The following is a 17,700-nucleotide window of genomic DNA, read 5'->3' as shown; positions in this document are numbered from 1 at the left end:
CATCAATTGCATTGATTCATTGACTCAGGATCATCAGTTGATTCTGCTCCACCAGTTTGAGTGGAAAGTCATTGCCCTCTGACCTGGTAATGTCAGTCTGCATGTGCAGATTCCCAAGTAGGCAGTTCACTGCTGAGATCATTGCACTTACATCCAGTATTCTCAGAATGTTCAGCCTTTCCCTACATCTGTATTCTGTTACACAGTCCCCAGGTTGTGGCAGGGTTCCATTCCCGAGATCTGTTCATTAGCTGAATTTTTCATGAGTCAGAAATGAACGAAGACAGAAACAGCTGTGACGGGGCAGCAAGCAGGCGTGAGAAGAGAGGCCACGAGCCGGCCTCACTGATTCAGTGAGTGGATGAGCCTGCTCAGTGCTCCCTCTGCTCGGCTCGACCCCAGTTGTTGCAGCTCAGAGAGAAGGTGATGAGGAAAGAAGGCACACAGAAATACCCCACTTCCACCTGGCGGAAGATGCCTGCTGCCCTGCAGCAGCCAGCCAATCCATCCCGCTGGTCTCCCAAACATACATGCACGTGTAGGGGGTGTCCATAATTCGGGCATTCCTTACCTGGGGAGGAGCTGCAATATTCAAAAGCAGGCAGACACTTAAGTGGCTCAGGGTCTATCACAGTACTGAAATGGTGCAGATAAACGAGTCACTCTTCAACTTATATACTTTTTCACCTTATGCTGTGTCAGACACACACTGTAATTCTGTGTAAAATGGGCACCCTAACAACTTGGTCACAGTGTTTCAGTAATGTATAACTCTGAGATTCTATGGAACTCAGCAGGCCAGGCAGCGTCCGTGGAGAAAAGCAGGTGGTCAATGTTGACCGCCTGCTTTTCTCCACGGATGCTGCCTGGCCTGCAGAGTTCCTCCAGCATCATTGTGTTTTTCATTTAGATTCTAGCATCTGCAGTGCTTTGTTTCTCTGAGATTCTATATTCATGGTTGATCGGTCAAATTCTGCATCCTTCTATTGTAAAATAGGCGCCCAAACAAAAGGATGAAAACAGGATCACAGTATAAGACTGGCAATTGTTATAGGACTTTTCAATATGCTCAGGGTTCTCAAAAATTACATTTTTGATGTAGGAATTCTTGAAAAAAAAGTACATCTAAAATATTCTACACAGCGCAAGAACTGCTCACGACAGAGGTTGAGGGATAAGTATTAGCCTTTTATATTCTGAGGACTAGCAAGCCAGACATCCAAGGTTGTAGATCACTTGCCCACAGGCACACCACCCTTCAGGATGACAATGCAAGCTGATCAGCAGGATGTGATGCAGTGCAGGGCCTGTTGAATTAAAACAGGAAGGCCCCTCCTTCAGAAATATTGTGGGATATAGTCGAGGACCTAATCATCGACTGGCTTACCAGCGAGATAAAAGATTAAAAATGAGAAAGAAAACATGCATAAGTATCCTCTTCTAGCCATTTCTTCCCATTAATGGAACTGCTGGGCTCAGGTTGCATTAACCTGTTAGTTTCAGTAGACAGATCTCCCAGTGCCAGGAGTAGTGATCAGTTGTGCAGAAATTTGGGCATGCTTAGTTGCAAGGTAAAAGCTCCGAGAAGGAAAAGACAACAGGCTAGGCCACCAGATTTCTAACCCTGCTAGATAAACATGATTTATTCAACATTGCTTGCTTGGCTTGCTTTAATGTAAATCAGAGATTAGTACAGTGCAGAAAGAACACAAGAAATAGGAGCAGGAGTAGACCATCTGGCCTTTCGAGCCTGCTCTGCCATTCAATAAGATCGTGGTTGATCTGGCTGTGGACTCAGATCCACCAGTCTGCCTTTTCCCCATAACCCTCATTTCCCCTACTATGCAAAAATCTATCCAACTGTGTCTTAAGTATATTTAATGAGGTAGCCTCTACTGCTTCCCTGGGCAGAGAATTTCACAGATTCACTACTCTCTGGGAAAAGCAGTTTCTCCTCATCTCCATCCTAAATCTATTTCCCTGAATCTTGAGGGTATGTCCCCTAGTTCTAGTCTCCCCTACCAGTGGAAACAACCTTCCTGCCTCTATCTTATCTATCCCTTTCATAATTTTATATGCTTCTATAAGATCCACTCTCATTTTCTGAATTCCAGCAAATATAGTCCCAGGCGACTCAATCTCTCCTCATAGGCTGACTCCCTCATCTCTGGAATCAACCTGGTGAACGTCCTCTGCACTGCCTCCAAAGCCAGTATATCCTCAAGTAAGGAGACCAGAACTGCACGCAATAGTCCTGTACAGTTGCAGCGTAACCTCCCTGCTCTTAAATTCAATCCCTCTGGCAATGAAGGCCAACATTCCATTTGCCTTCTTGATAACCTGTTGCACCTGCAAACCAACCTTTCGCGATTCATGCACAAGCATGCTCAAGTACCTCTGCACAACAGCATGCTGCAATCTTTGACCATTTAAATAATAATCTGATCTATTTTTCCTTCCAAAGTTGATGACCTTGCATTTACCAACATTGTACTCCATCAGCCAAACCCTTGCCCTCTCACTTAAACCTATCTATATCTCTGCAGACTCTCAGCATCCTCTGCGCAATTTGCTTTTCCACTCAACTTAGTGTCATCAGCAAAATTAAATACACTACACTCTATCTCCTTTTCCAAATTGTTAATGTACATCATGAACAGTTGCAGGCCCAGCACCGACCCCTGTGGCACCCTGCTCACCACTGATTGTCAACCAGAGAAACATCCATTTATCTCAACTCTCTGCCTTCTATTGGTTAACCAATCCTCTATCATGCTAATACACTACCCCTAACTTGCATGCATCCTTATCTTATGGATAAGTTTTTTATGCGGCACCTTATCGAACACCCTCTGGAAATCCATGTATACAACATCCACCTGTTCCCCTCTATCCACTGCACTCGCTATATCCTCAAAGAGCTCCAGTAAGTTTGTCAAATAGGACCTGCCCTTCCTGAGCCTATGCTGTGTCTGCCTAATAGGACCACTTCTATCCAGATCTCTTGCTATTTCTTCCTTAATGATGGCTTCAAGCATTTTCCAGACTAGACGTTAAGCTATCTGGCCTATAGTTACCTGTCTTTTGCCTATATCCTTTTTTAAACAGTGGCCTAAAACTTGCTGTCTTCCAATCCTCCGGGGCCTACCCAGAGTCCAGAGAATTTTGGTAAATTATCACAAATGCCTCTACAACTTCTGCCATTTCTTTCAGTACCCTGAGATGCATCCCAGCAGGATCAGGGGACTTGTCTACCTTTAGGACCACTGGTTCACTCAGCACCACCTCTTTAGTGATTTGTATCGAGGTCCTCACCTCCCATCACATCCATAGCATCTCTTTGGCATGTTGGACGTCCTCCACCGTGAAGCCTGACACAAAATAGTCATTCAAGGCCTTGGCCATTTCCACTTTACCCAATATTAATTCCCCCTTCTCATCTTCCAAGGGACCTACGTAGCCACCCTTTTCCACTTTATATAATTATATAAACTCTTACCATCTGTTTTTATATTTTGTGCTAGTTTACTTTTGTCACGAACCAGCAACAAAAGAAACACACTGAGCATGATTCAGTGTTAAAAACTATTTTATTAATTACTACTTATGATAATACGTAAAATAAAAGTAAAAATGTTAGTATGTTAGAATTCAAAAATGTTAAACCTCGAACGTTAACCCCAAAACTAAACTCGTCGTGTGTGTGTTTGACAAAGTCCCAAACTCCAAGTTCCGGAATGGTTCTTAAAGTTCAGTTCCGCAAGCCATAAGGTGAAACGTGAGCAAGGGCTTCTTCAACAACCACCGTTGTCAGAAGATAAGACGTAGATGTAGAGAACATAGAGAGAGTAAATATGAAATCCAAATGTTCCACGATGGAACCCAAACGACACTTCAGGGTTTACTCGGTAATGACTTCCTCACCCCGAAAAGCATCCGAATCGTGGTCGTCCACACACAAATACCTGTTTCCCTCTACAGGTCAGCAACAAAGTGAACTCCACCGGATTACTTCCAACTTCCATACATGGATTTCAGTGGCAAACACAGTTATTGTTTCTCATCCATCGATAGAGAAAACAAGCAGGCTGGTGTCTCTCTCCCTTCTCTCTCTCTCTTCTTCTTCTGACTTCTCCAACAACGTCATTACGTCCTTTATCTTCTATTGACGTAAGCATGCCCCACACACACATACACACACACTCTCTATCTTAAAGGGACTTTCACTGAGTCCGTAACACTTTCATAATCTATCTTCCCTTTCCTTATTGCTTGCGTAGTGGTTCTTTGCTGCTTTTTAAAGTTTGCCTGACCTTCCAGTTTCCCACTACTCTTGGTGACTTTGTATGCATGAGCTTTCAGCTCAATGCCTTCTTTTATTTCCTTAGTTATGCAAGGCTGGCTCTCCCCACCCTTACTGTCCTTGCTTTTAACTGGAATATACTTTTGTTGAGCACTATGAAAAATCTCTTTGGAGGTCTTCCACTGTTCCTCAACTTTCCCACCATATAGCCTGTGTTTCCAGTCTACGCTAGCCAACTCCTCCTTCATCCCATTGTAGTCTCCCTTGTTTAGGCATAATACACTCATTTTAGATTGAACTATTGCACCCTCCATTTGTATGAGAAATTCAATCTATGATCACTCTTTCCAACTACAAGATTGTTAATTTTACCTGTCTCATTGGACAGGACCAGATCTAAGATAGCATTTTCCCTTGTAGGTTCATTAATATGCTGTTCAAGGAAGCTATCACAGATGCATTCTATGAAGTCCTCCTCAAGGGTGCCTCGGCCTACTTGATTCGCCTAATCTATGCGGAAGTTAAAGTCCCCCAGGAAAACTGCTGTTCCATTCTTACATACATCAAATATTTCTTGGTTTAAGAAAAGCAGTTTATACCATGCTCCCCCACTTTTTCCTTGCATCTCAGCAGCTTTTATTCAATTCCCTTTGAAGGCTGTTGTTGAATTGGCATCCACCAGCAGCACATTCCAAAACCACAGCACTCACTGCATTATCACGATTCCATATCACGCTCTAAACTCACCTCCCCAGTCATCAATCCCTTCAACAGCTGGAGTTTTCATTAATTCCTCCGTGCCTTTCGATTTTACAAACCTACTTGTTAATGTCATACAATCTTTAAACTGCGGTTCAAATTATTTCCCTGCCTTGAAAATGGCAGCATTAATTAGAACTGGGGCTAACACTAAGTACTTGACATCTGCACAGCAGTACAAAAGGCATAAAATGGTGAGGATGGAACTAAAAAAAAATCAAGGCACTCGGCAGGCTCCTGTTAGAAACAGCTGGCCATTGTTACTTTGAGCCTGCTTTAGCATCCAATATGGACTAGAATTTCTGGGCAAATTGTAGCTAGAAGGTACCAACCAGTGAGAGATGCGCACTAAAGGCCTCTGCAGTGCAGGATCTGGGCCATTCTGAGAGTTTGCTGCAATGCCAACTGTGCCATCTGACACCACAAAAAACAAATAAGAGGATGAAAGAGATGGGCCACCCATTTCACACTCAGATCAGACAGCTGCTAAGATTGGATGCAAAAAAAAACATTTCTCTTTGTTGAGTAGTCAACCTATGGCATTCTAACTGCCAAGCACTGCCACATGGTTTGAATATTCAATCATTTACTATTAGTGGGATGAACACAATTGGTTGATATGCACCTCAAGTACACCTGTTAGTTGCCAAGCACCAAGGGACAGGTACATGGATAGGAAAGATTTAGAGGGATATGTGCCAAATGGGACTAGCTTGGATAGATAACTTGATCATCATGTTTCAGTGCTGTATAATTCTATGAGATTCTTATATTCATGGTTGATCATTCAAATTCTGCAACCTTCTAGTTTTTGCCCCAGATCCCTCTTGTCCTAAGAACATCCAACTCCTTGACTATTAATTGACTTGGCTTCAATTGCTTTCTGTGGTAGAGAATGCCAAAGGTTCACAACTCAAAGAAATGTTTTTGCATCCAGTCTTAAAAGCCTTACCCCTTTATCCTTCAAAACTGTCCAGTCCTGTTAGAATTTTGTAGATTCTTACGAGATCTCCTTTCATACTTGTAAACTCCAGTGAATATGCCAGTCCCGCCATCCCAGCATGAAATTTGGGCAGACTTTGCAATGCGATGGATACAAAGGCAAACTCAGGGTAAAGAGACAGCAGGGATGGAGCAGGTTTGATGTTCAGTACGGAGAACAAAGAACTGGCTTTTGGCAAGTTCAGAAGGGTGATTTACATCTATTTAAAAATAACATCTCAGTAGCTGAAAATTAAAGACATATTACTCAAGACTAAATAGTATTCAAATATTTATCAGCTACAAAAGACTTTCAAAAATCAGCATAAACAAAATATATTACAATCAAATTTAGGCGGCACAGGCAAATGATTGCACATTTAAAAAAAACACGAAAAGGAAAGCACATCTCTAGGTTTTAATTCCATTCTACCAAGTGTACATATTCACATGGTTCTCGTCAATCTAAGCCTAGTTCACAGAGAACAGTAGTTTTCCGATAGCTGGCTAATGGTGCAAGTGCATGCAAACCAGTCAATGAACTTGCACCTGCAGAGAGAATGGGGGAAAAAATTCGATGAAGTATCCTCCACCAACCTTTGTTACACCAGATACAGAAGACATGCTAAACTTCACTAATCAGAACAAAAAGTTTCAATCTTCTGAAACTATTTCCTTTCTTCACTCAATTGCTGGCAATTCTTACAAATTTAAATCAATAGAAACAGTAGCAACTGCATGACTCCATTTAGCACGATGCTCAAGGCAATATCTAGTCTAAAAAAAATGCATGCTGAGTGAAACAAGTTTACAGTCAGGATGAGAGGAAAAAAAGATATGGTGTAATCACACAGATAGCCATTTTTATTTGCTAATAAACATTGGAAATTAAAAGCAACTTGTATTGGACAAAGTTGAGAAATCAGAGGCTAAGTGTTCCAAAACACAAAGAACTTTCTTTAAACAAAAATTAAGTACTGTTCAGGAAAGTACAGATAAAATGTTCATTCTGAAGCTTCAAACTCATTTTTCCACAAGCTGTTGATTATTTGTGGCAGACTTCTCAAGCTGCAATACACTTTACTGGTAATAGAGCTCCAAGTTCATTCCATCGTGGATCTCATCTGAAGGCAATTTCGTTAAGGCTTGCACACACACACACACACACACAGAGCAGAGAATGGTTTCTTTCAGGTGACTTTACAGCATGCAAAGATCTGGAAAACTCCAAATCTTAAAATGATTTTTAACCCCAGATTCTACCATTCACATACACACGAGGTAATTTACAATGACCAATTAATCTACTAACCCACACATCTATGGGATGTAGGAGGAAACCCGAGCACCCTGAGGAAACCCATGTAGTTACAGACTCCAGACAGCACCAGTATTCAGTATTGGACCCAGGTTTCTGGCACTGAGGTGACAGCTCCACTAGCTGTACCACTGTGCAGCCTTGCATAGATTCTGGAACTATAAAGCTAATGTCAGTATCTGTTTCAGCAACATCATACATGAAACTACCCATCTAGTTAGGGGAGGATATCTGCTGTCCTATGTGGTTGATTCTCAACTGAACTCTAAAATGGCCCACTCATTTCAGGGGATGATTAGGAACGGACAATAAAATTCAGGCCTAGATGATTCTGACACCCCACCTCATGAATGATATTTAAATACCAAATAAAAACCTTTTTCTATGGTAATCAAGTTAAGCTTTGTATTTTTTGTTTTTACTTACTGGGCATAATTTTTCAAAAAAAAATTTTAGAACATTTTCCTTTGACCAGTAGACAGTCCTTTGCAAATTTTAGGACAAACTGATAACATCTGGTCCTAATTTCCAAAGATTTGTTTCCGATCCCCCTACAAACACCTATAGATTCAGAACTGGTTGAAATCATCTGTGCAAATTCGTAAGAGCAAAAGATACAGTCCTCCAACTGAACGTGATTCTTGAAAATGGTGTACCTAAAATTAGAAAAAGTTAAAGTTAGAACAAGGGATTGAAGTACACATTTTTTTTTATTCACTTGGACCACTCCAGAATGACATTTGGTTCAACTTTAGTTGAAGGGCTAGAATTCTGATGAGCGTATATTTTTTGGGAGAGCAAAAAAAAACATTTTAATGCTTAAAGTAAGTCCAATTCAGGAATGTAGTGTCAATAAAAGCCAAGTAAGAGAACAAACCATTTCTTCAAGACGAGCTTGTCCCATTTTGTTCCAGTTTGTGCAGCTATCAATTTCTTCAGATCTTTTATGGTGTCGTCAGGGCTGGGAAATAGAAACATTAAGGAAAGAAAACACATTGAACTATGACATTCCATCCTACTGTCCTGCAAGTGGTCCTTTGTTTTTACTGTTTTCAAACACAAGATTAAATTCAAGTGTAATTCAGTATTTTTCTGCAAAATATCAGTCCCCAGCACAGCCTTGCATTTTAATTCTAAGAATCAGTGCAACTCAAGATCCAACTGATCCATTACCAACTGGTAACACACATACAGTGAACCATTCATAAAAATCAACAGCTTTTGAGAAGGTCACTCCAGAAGTCACATTTCTTGGCTGTTAGAACTTGAGCTTAATCATAAGCATGATATATTAGGTGTTACAGTCAGATGCTTAAATCACCATCTTGACCCCTTATTAAGGAGAGATTCATTAATGTCTCGTATTCCTAAAAATAAAATCATGTTCAACATCCTCTTCCTCACAATGATGGGAGAGAGATGGACACCCATATTCTCCCATAAGGATTTGACACATACCCCAAAATTGAGATCGCCCTTGCCAAAGTCACAAATGACACGGTAGAAATGACACATTCTCCCCTTGTTTTGCATGGCAGATTTCAATGTGGTGGGTTACACTACTCTTCCCACTCAACAACAACCTTCTCACCCTCACTGTCCTCCATTTACCTCTATCCTAGTAGCATAGTCAATCCTATAACCCTCCTTCCTTCTTATTGTTTTGACCTGTAGCCTTCACATTATACACTTGCTTCACCCACCAGTGGAAAACTGGAAACCATCCCTTCAGCTCCCAAAGTCCAAACATTCTGAAATTTTTCTCTATCCCTTTTCCACTTTAAGGTCTTCCATCTTTGACCTGTACCCCAATACTCAACTATAAGCACATTAGATCCATTCACAAGATCGGTTTTAGACCAAGGCTCTAAATTCATGCCAAGGTTTCTTTAATCCCAACAAACAAGAACATTGCACACCATTACTTTATCTTTAAAAGATAAAAAGATTTTCTGAAGCTTAGTTGGAAACAACGCTGATCATTATGCTTAGCAGAAGAACAACAAGACCACCAGTGGAATTTGTTCTATTTATTCATTTTTGGGATGTGTCATTGCTAACAAGGTCACAATTTATGGCCATTAATAATTTGAATTGGAAAGGGCAATTTCAGAACACACAAGCAGAAAGTTGGAAATCAGGAATTGAAAGGAATGGAGAAAACTTAGTACCCATTCCCAATTGGAATTTTCCTAAGAAAATTGTTTGGACTGTGAACAAGTATCCAGGTTCAGATGGATTTTCATCCTTGGATTTTATAAAGCACAGTGGTAGTGTAGCGGTTAGCATAATGCTATTACAGCGCCAGCGACCCAGGTTCAATTCTGGCCGCTATCTGTAAGGAGTTTGTACGTTCTCAGTATCTGTGTGGGTTTCCTCCCACATTCCAAAGAGGTATGGGTTAGGAAGTTGTGGGCATGCTAGGCTAGTGCCGGAAATGTGGCGACACTTGTGGACTGCCCCCAGAACACTATGCAAAAGATGCATTTCACTGTGTGTTTCAATGTACATGTGACTAATAAAGATATCTTAAAAAGCAAAATAGTTGATATGTTGATTTTAATTTTCCAAAATTCCCTAGATTTAGGGAACATTCCATTTAATTGAAATAAAAAAGCAACAAGAACTTTGTTCAAAAGAGACAGAAAGCAAGAACAAGAAAAAGAGGAGGAACAGGCCACCTGGCTCAAGCATGCCCCACCATTCAATATGATCATGGCTGATCCATGGTGGTCTCAAAACTACTTCTGTGCCAGTTGTCCAAGTTTATCTACCTGCACCTTAAATATTTAGCCTCCAGAACTCTCAGGTAGAGCATTCCAGAGATTTACCCCACTACAAAATTTCTGTACACCTGTTTTAAATGACAGGCCACTTATCTTATAACCCAGTTATCTTGTCCTCTCATTCAAGACTCAACCACTAGTAAAAACATGTCAACATCTACCCTCCTCCCTCAGGATCTTATATACATCTCAATAAGGTCTCTCCTCCTTCTTCTATACTCCTAATACAGAGACAAACTGTTTAGCTTCTCTTGATAGGTCAACTCTTTCATCCCTGGAATTGTCCTGGTGAATCCCTTTTGGACTGCCTCCACTGCTTTCTTTTTTTTGTTTAGGCAAGAGGACCTAAAATGCACAGTACTCCTGGTGTGATCTCACCAACACTTTGTACAACTTCAGCAAAACCTTCCTATTTTATAAACTCAAAACCCTTTGCAATAAAAGGCCAAAATGCCATTTGCCTTCTCAACTACCTGTTGGACTTGCTGACTAACTACAGGCCAGTTGCTCAACATCTGTCATTGGGAAAATGATAAAGGGTTTAATTAAAGACAGAACAGCAGGGCACTCAAAGATTCAAGGTATTCAAGGAAAGTCAATATAGCTTTGTGAAAGGGAAATCAAGTTTGACCCATTTATTGGACTTCTTTAAAGTAGCAGCACCTGCTACGGATAAAGGAGACCTTAAGATTACTTAAGATATTCGATAAGGTGCTGCATCAAAAGGTTATTGCAGGAAATAAAAAAGTCATGTCAAAGGTGGCAAACACATTAATGTGTATGGAAAATAAATGGCAAAAAGGAAACCGTAGACAATAATTGAACTCTTTCTGGTTGGCATGATGTAATGAGTGGTGCTGCTGCTTACAATTTATACAAATGACTTGGATGAAGGCACCCTGTGTCGAGTTGCTGAATTTTTTGATGACAAAAAATATAAAAATTATATTGTAGAGGATAAGGGATACAGCTGGGTTAAGTGACTGGGTGATCTGACAAATCAACCATAATGTGGGGAATTGTGAAGTTGTCCATGGTGGCAAGAAAATTGTTAAAAAGCACATGATCCAAGTGGCAAGAGAATGCAAAGCTCTGAGATCCAGTGGGATCTGGGCGCCCTGGTTCACGATTTGCTAATACACAAGGTATAGTACATAATTGGAAAAGCTAATAGAATATTATTTATTGCTAAGGAAATTGAACATAAAAGTAGGAGGTTATGCTACATTTATAATGGGGATTGGTGTGACCACATCTGGTGTATAAAATAAAGAGACATACTGCATTTAAGTTAGTGTATTGCAAGCAGTTCAAGCAAGAAATCTAATACCTGAACTGGTTAGACACGCTTGGCTTGTACCTGTTGGGAGTTTAGAAGATTGAGAAGTGATCTGATTGAAACACACAAGATCCAGAGATATCTTGATAGCATGGACAAGGTTTCATGTGGGAGAATCCAAAACCAGGGGACACTGTTTTAAAAACAAAAGGACCATTTCATTTAGAGCAGATGAAAAGAATTTTTATTCCTTTGAGAGTTGTGAATCTTTAGGACGTGCTACCTCAAAGGATGATGGAAGTAGTTTTTTTTTGAGATTTCTTTTAAGAGATTTTGTTTTTAGGCAAGGATTGATTTCTGATAATCAAGACCAAAGGTAGACAGGAATGCAGAGTGGAGGTTACAAATAGACCAGCCATGATCTTATAAAATGGCAGAGCAGGCTCGAGAGGCTGACTGCACTGCTCTCTCTCCTAATTTACATATTGAAATGCACATTCACGTGGTGAGCCACCTTCTGGAATGGCTGCAGTCCTTGTGGTGAAGGTACTCCTATACTCCGTTGGATAGGGAGTTCCAGGATGGAATAACAGCAATACATTTCCAAGTCAGAAATGCATCGACTTGGAGGGGAACTCACAGGTGATGTTTTCATGTGCCTGCTACTCTTTTTTTTGATGGTAGAGGTTGAGCTTGGAAATAACTCAGGCAAGACACTACAGTGCATTTTGCAGCTGGCACATACTTTAGCCATAATACACCACTAGTGAAGAAAATGAATTTTTAGAGAAAACTGATCTTGTAGGCATTTTGCATAACCCCAACTTAGTTAGATCATAAACAGTGTATTTGGACAGCATGATGTCAGCCAATGATCTGAAGCCAGAGCATGGTTACACCTCAGCTCACAGCAAATCAACTGTATAGGAACCAACATCAATTTTTTTCTACCAAGAAGGGGTGAAGAAAATAAAATTCAGCAACTTACTCCAAAAAGCAGGGCAATTATCTCAATACAGCAAGTGAAAGATTATTACAGATTGATTTCATGCATAACATTTCTCCATCACTTATAGCAGCAGGTTCACCAGAACTGATTGATAGAGGAATTACTTAATTATTGTGACTCCAGTCACAATATACACATTAAATTCCCCACACAAATCAATTAAGATTTCCATTCTAGTTTAGAAATAAAAGGAATGATTGAGGGCAGAAGGATCCAACATTTTTGCTCTGTTTCACTTTTACAAAGGCCACACCTCTACTGATATTAAAATAACTCAAGCTGCAGACACTGATTTACCATGGATGCTCAGGTTTAGCCAGCAAGAGGGAAAAAAAGATGCAAAGAACAGCTCTTAAAATCTCAACACAAGAAACTAAAACAGGGTATCAAGAAGAAATATGTTAAAAAAGCTAAATTCCCTTCATGCAACTAGTTATTCAGCTTGTAGGTCTATGCTACAATATCCACAAGCTTTACTCATACACTAATAATTTCCATATCCAATATATGCTACTCATTGCATGTATACAATTGTATTCATTATGTCTGGGGATGCAGGGGCACCACCAGCAGGGTAAATAGGGCACCAACTACTTAACCACCACCCGAGAACAGTAAATATCCCAATTCAAAAAAAACAATATTTACTACGCATTTTAAAAGGATACTTGCACTTCACGCGCACCTTCTTTCCCAAACGGTCATTGCAAATTATCTCAATCATTTTAAAGAATTCCTGGAAAGATGAGGAAAAAAAAGATTTAAAAGAAAGTAATGCAATTGTTGGAATATAATCCCAATCATAATTCTCATTGCAGGCACAGTAGTGTAGTGGTTAGCGTAATATTACAGCGCCAGCGACCTGGGTTCAATTCCGGCCGCTGTCTGTAAGGAGTTTGTATGTTCTCCCCATGTCTGCGTGGGTTTTCTCCAGGTGTTCCGGGTGCTCCGGTTTCCTCCCACATTCCAAAGATGTACAGGTTAGCAAGTTGTGGGCATGCTTCCAGTAAGGTGCTGGAAGTGTGGCGACACTTGCGGGCTGCCCCCAGAACACTCGATGCAGAAGATGCATTTCACTGTGTTTCGATGTACATGTGACTAATAAAGATATCTTATCTATTTCACAATGAAATTCAATCCACAATTTTGCTATCTATTTTGACTGTCAGCATATCCAAATTCAGCATTTAATGGAATGAGCAGACAAATTTACAGATGGGCAGATTTAAGCTAGATATTGTCTGCAGCTCAATCCAATTAAAAAAAAGAAAATGTGGGTGGGTATACTTCTTCAGTGCTGCATAAGAGCTATCCTGTTTTATCATTAACCTACAGGCTAAAGAATTAAGCTAATGTCCATGGGTCTTAGATTATGTGAACACAAGAACAATGGCACTCAGTCCATTGTGTCCAAATTGGCACTTTATTCAATTTCTCTTAATGATCCCATTCTCCTGCTTTCTTCAGCTGTGACTATCACCTGCTGTGCTGTATTATTTCTAATTTCATAAAATCAAGAAAAATTGGCTTAACTGAGACAATTGCTCTATTTAATTAGGCTATAGGTTCATAATAGAGAAAAGGCACTGATTACAATGATGATACTAATAACACACTAGAGATCATAGTAATGCTAATAACAATTTTAATGATAAAGACAATGCCAAGATATTAATGATATTGGTTGTGCTATTAACAGCAATGATAATTTTAAAAACTGCAGATGCTGGAAATCTGAAATAAAACTGAAAATGCCAGAAACACTCAGCAGGTGAAGCAGCGCTAGTAAAAAGAGAAAGAACGTTAACTTTTCAGGTCCAAGAAGCTTTGTCAGAATTCGGAAGGAGGAAAAACAAGTTAGTTTCAGTTGCAGAGAAGGTTGTTGGTGGGGTGGGGGGGGGGGGGGGGGGGTGGAGAAAAGAAGAGAAATGGGTCAAACAAATGGAACATCTCCAATAGGGCGAGACCAAATGAGTAAATGTGGCAGTTAGGGGCACATTATGTTTTTTGTCTGTGTTAAGTTGCGGAACATGATAAGCAGTCCAGTCAATACTAGTAGAGAAAGAAAAACCAAGCCAAAAAGAATTACAGATGGATGACAGGCAGAAATGACCAGCACTGATACAGGAAAAGAAAGAGGTACCCAAAGTTGGAGAATTCATTATCAAGTACAGAAGGCTGCATTGTGCCCAGAAAGAAGACGAGGTGCTGTTCCTCAAGCTTTTATGTTGGGTCTCATTGCAACAATGCAGGGGACCACACAGAGATGGGTCAGAGAGGGAGCAGGATGGATAATTAAAATGGAAAGCCACTGGAAGCTTAGGATTCCCCCTGCAGATTGAACAAGTGCCCCATAAGGTGATGACCAAATCTGTGTTGAATTTTTCCAATGCAAAGGAGGCCATAACAGTGATAACCTGTGATGATTAAATCAATGATGTTATCAAAAAGATTAAAAATGCTGATTGTTATCATTAATATCAATGGTACTATCAATCAGTGGTGATATATTATTAATTGTACCAATACACTGTCGGTAAGGCATAAATGCACTGGAAAGGGTGTTATGAAGATTCACCAGGATATCAGCTTGGGGTGTTTCAGTTATGAGGAGAGACTGGGCTTGTCTTTGTGGGGTGGGGGGAATCTGACAGAACAGTACAGCACACCATGTTGCTGCAGTACAGCTAGATTAGTTCAGCCCACAATGTTGTGCCAAACTAATCTAGCTAGTAACACCCAATCCTTTCTGCCTGCACATGGTCTATATCCCTCCATTCTCTGCATATTCACATGCCTATCCAAGAGCCCCTTAAAAGCCTCTATCATACCTGCCTGCACCACCACCCCTGGCAGCATATTCCAAGCAGCCACCACTTTAAAACAAAATACCTGCCCTGCACATCTCCTTTGAATTCCACACACCCCCACCTTAAATGTGTACCCTTTAATATTAGACATTTTGAATCTGGCAAAGAAGATCCCACGACCTTATAAATATCTTCTGTTGCTTCAGAGGAAACAACCCTAGTTTGTCCAACCTCTCCTTATAGTATAAACCCTCTAATCTAGGCAGCATCCTGGTGAACCTCTTCTGCACCCTCTCCATATCCTTCCTATAATGGGGCAATCAGAGGTATATCAAATTGAGGAATAGATAGTAAGAAACCCCATGGCAGAGATGTCCAGGACCAGAAAGTATGGGTTTAAAGGGGATCTGAGGAAGAAAATTTCCACTCAGAGGCTGGTTGAAATCTGGAACATTCTGCCTCACAAGGTGGTGAAGGCAGGTACTCGAACTACATTTAAGAAGCATCTGTATGAACACTTAAATTGCCACAGCATAGGAGTATAGATTATTAGTAAAAAACATGTAATTGATTGCCCTAATGTGTACATGGTAGGCCAACGAACTTCTTTCTGTGCAGTATGACTCTGATATTAACAGAAGGGATTTGGCTCTCAAGATTTGACAGGTTGAGCATTTTTGTTTCCCCAATCAGCAGTTGGGCTCCAAAAAGGTAGAGACACAAACCACATTTATAAGCCAACTTGTAGAACACTTGAACAGCCATGACCTGGAACAAGTACTGAGGTTTTGTTTTGTGTCTCTAGTTTCAGCTGGTATGGTCAGCCTTCTGTGCCATGATTCCTACGAAAGATATCTACAATAATAGAACATAGAAAACCTACAGCACAATTCAGGCCCTTCGGCCCACAAAGCTGTCCCGAACATGTCCCTACCTTAGAAATTACAAGGCCTACCCATAGCCCTCTATTTTAAGCTCCATGTACCTATCCAAAAGTATCTTAAAAGACCCTATCGTATCCACCTCCACGACCGTTGCCGGCAGCCCATTCCACACACTCACCACTCTGAATAAAAAAAACTTACCCCTGACATCTCCTCTGTACCTACTCCCCAACGCCTTAAACCTGTGCCCTCTTGTGGCAACCATTTCAGCCCTGGGAAAAAGCCTCGACTATCCACACAATCAATACCTCTCATCATCTTATACACCTCTATCAGGTCCCCCTCTCATCCTCCGCTGCTCCAAGGAGAAAAGTCCGAGTTCACTCAACCTGTTTTCATAAGGCATGCTCCCCCATCCAGGCAGCATCCTTGTAAATCTCCTCTGCACCCTCTCTATGGCTTCCACATCCTTCCTGTAGTGAGGCGACACTACCATATAAACCTTTGGCTTGGGGAAATTTCCACCGTGACCACCTCCAACCCTACCCCACGGTTACAATGATACCATTAAGCATTATTGATAGCAATAAGTGAAGGAAGTCAATGTTGTTGAAATTAACTTTCATAATATTGATGAGATGTGGGACTCCCAACCCCTCCACCTCTGAGGTGTTTGACAGTGAAGGTAACTTGTGCCTAGACCACTGTTAACAACAGCCCAGAGTAGTGGGTGTAGATATTATATAATAAAATTATTCCAATTTTTTATTAACTATTACATGTGATTAATTTAGAGCATTGTGATCTCAAGTATGATTTAACAGTAGTATTTTATCCTCTCTTTGATGCATGTACTGTATTTTTTGTGGAATTAATAAAAATATTATAAAAAGAAAACAACCCAGCGCTCAAGGATCCCTCCACCCCGAGGCCCACAGGCCGGCCGACACCAGATGATGTAGAGACAACCAATAACGCCCTAAAAGTTTAAAAAAACCTAAAGTTTAATGCCTAATATGATTTAAAATAAATGTCCCCGTCGACCACGGTAGACGACAGGATCACTTACCCGCCGCAGTACCACCACTCAGGCTCGGCTTCGCACAGCAACGACGACAAGGCCGCGGACCTCAGATAACCGCACCCTTTTCGCTGATTGACATTCGCGCCAGCCAATCAGCTGCCGCGACGCCGTGACTGACGTGTTGGTCGCCGCCCCCGAAGGCTCATCCAAGCAGTGCTCTCAAATGTGATGCCTGTTGACTCTTCCTCAGGTTAAGAGCAACACTTTGATGAGTGGCAATGGTACCATGTACAACAAATAAATAGTCGCACCCCTGATTGTATTGACCACATTACACCAAGAATGTGAAGAGCTTTACACTGTGTTTATTCTTTTGTACATATATTTTATTATGAATAAATATTCTTTTTGTACATGTATTTTATTATGAATAAAGTTTATTTTTGGACGAAAAAACGTTCTTCAAATGAGAACAATTTGCAAAACAAAAATCAAGACTGCTTTACTCCTGTAGACTGTTTCTTAATAATGTTATAAGAAATTTCGA

General features: G+C 40.7%; 1 protein-coding gene across 1 annotated transcript; it reads right to left on the bottom strand.

Moving 5' to 3' along the window:
• Nucleotides 1-6,442: 6,442 nt before the first annotated feature.
• ubl5 (ubiquitin like 5) lies at nucleotides 6,443-17,292 on the bottom strand. The gene is made up of 5 exons (XM_052042230.1): nucleotides 17,199-17,292; nucleotides 13,104-13,171; nucleotides 8,239-8,322; nucleotides 7,980-8,017; nucleotides 6,443-7,167 (listed from the first exon to the last, which is right to left on the bottom strand). Exons 2-5 carry the CDS (start codon nucleotides 13,157-13,159, stop codon nucleotides 7,124-7,126), a joined length of 222 nt encoding a protein of 73 aa, XP_051898190.1. The 5' UTR covers nucleotides 13,160-13,171; nucleotides 17,199-17,292; the 3' UTR covers nucleotides 6,443-7,123.
• Between the last annotated feature and the right edge of the window lie 408 nt (nucleotides 17,293-17,700).

This window comes from Pristis pectinata, chromosome 31 (assembly GCF_009764475.1).
Source record: "Pristis pectinata isolate sPriPec2 chromosome 31, sPriPec2.1.pri, whole genome shotgun sequence".
In the NCBI taxonomy this organism is placed as follows: Eukaryota; Metazoa; Chordata; class Chondrichthyes; order Rhinopristiformes; family Pristidae; genus Pristis; species Pristis pectinata.
The sequence above is the reverse complement of the archived record's forward strand: the minus strand, read 5'-3'. Positions and strand labels throughout refer to the sequence as shown.

What these genes read in the sequence shown, in the direction of transcription:
- ubl5 (XM_052042230.1), bottom strand. Translation starts at nt 13,159, where the DNA reads ATGATTGAGATAATTTGCAATGACCGTTTGGGAAAGAAGGTGCGCGTG. An exon ending in AAGCTCGTCTTGAAGAAATG is followed by an intron (nt 8,018 to 8,238) that starts GTTTGTTCTCTT and finishes TTCTAATTTTAG; the next exon opens with GTACACCATTTTCAAGAATC. An exon ending in TCACGTTCAGTTGGAGGACT is followed by an intron (nt 7,168 to 7,979) that starts GTATCTTTTGCT and finishes AATTGCCTTCAG; the next exon opens with ATGAGATCCACGATGGAATG.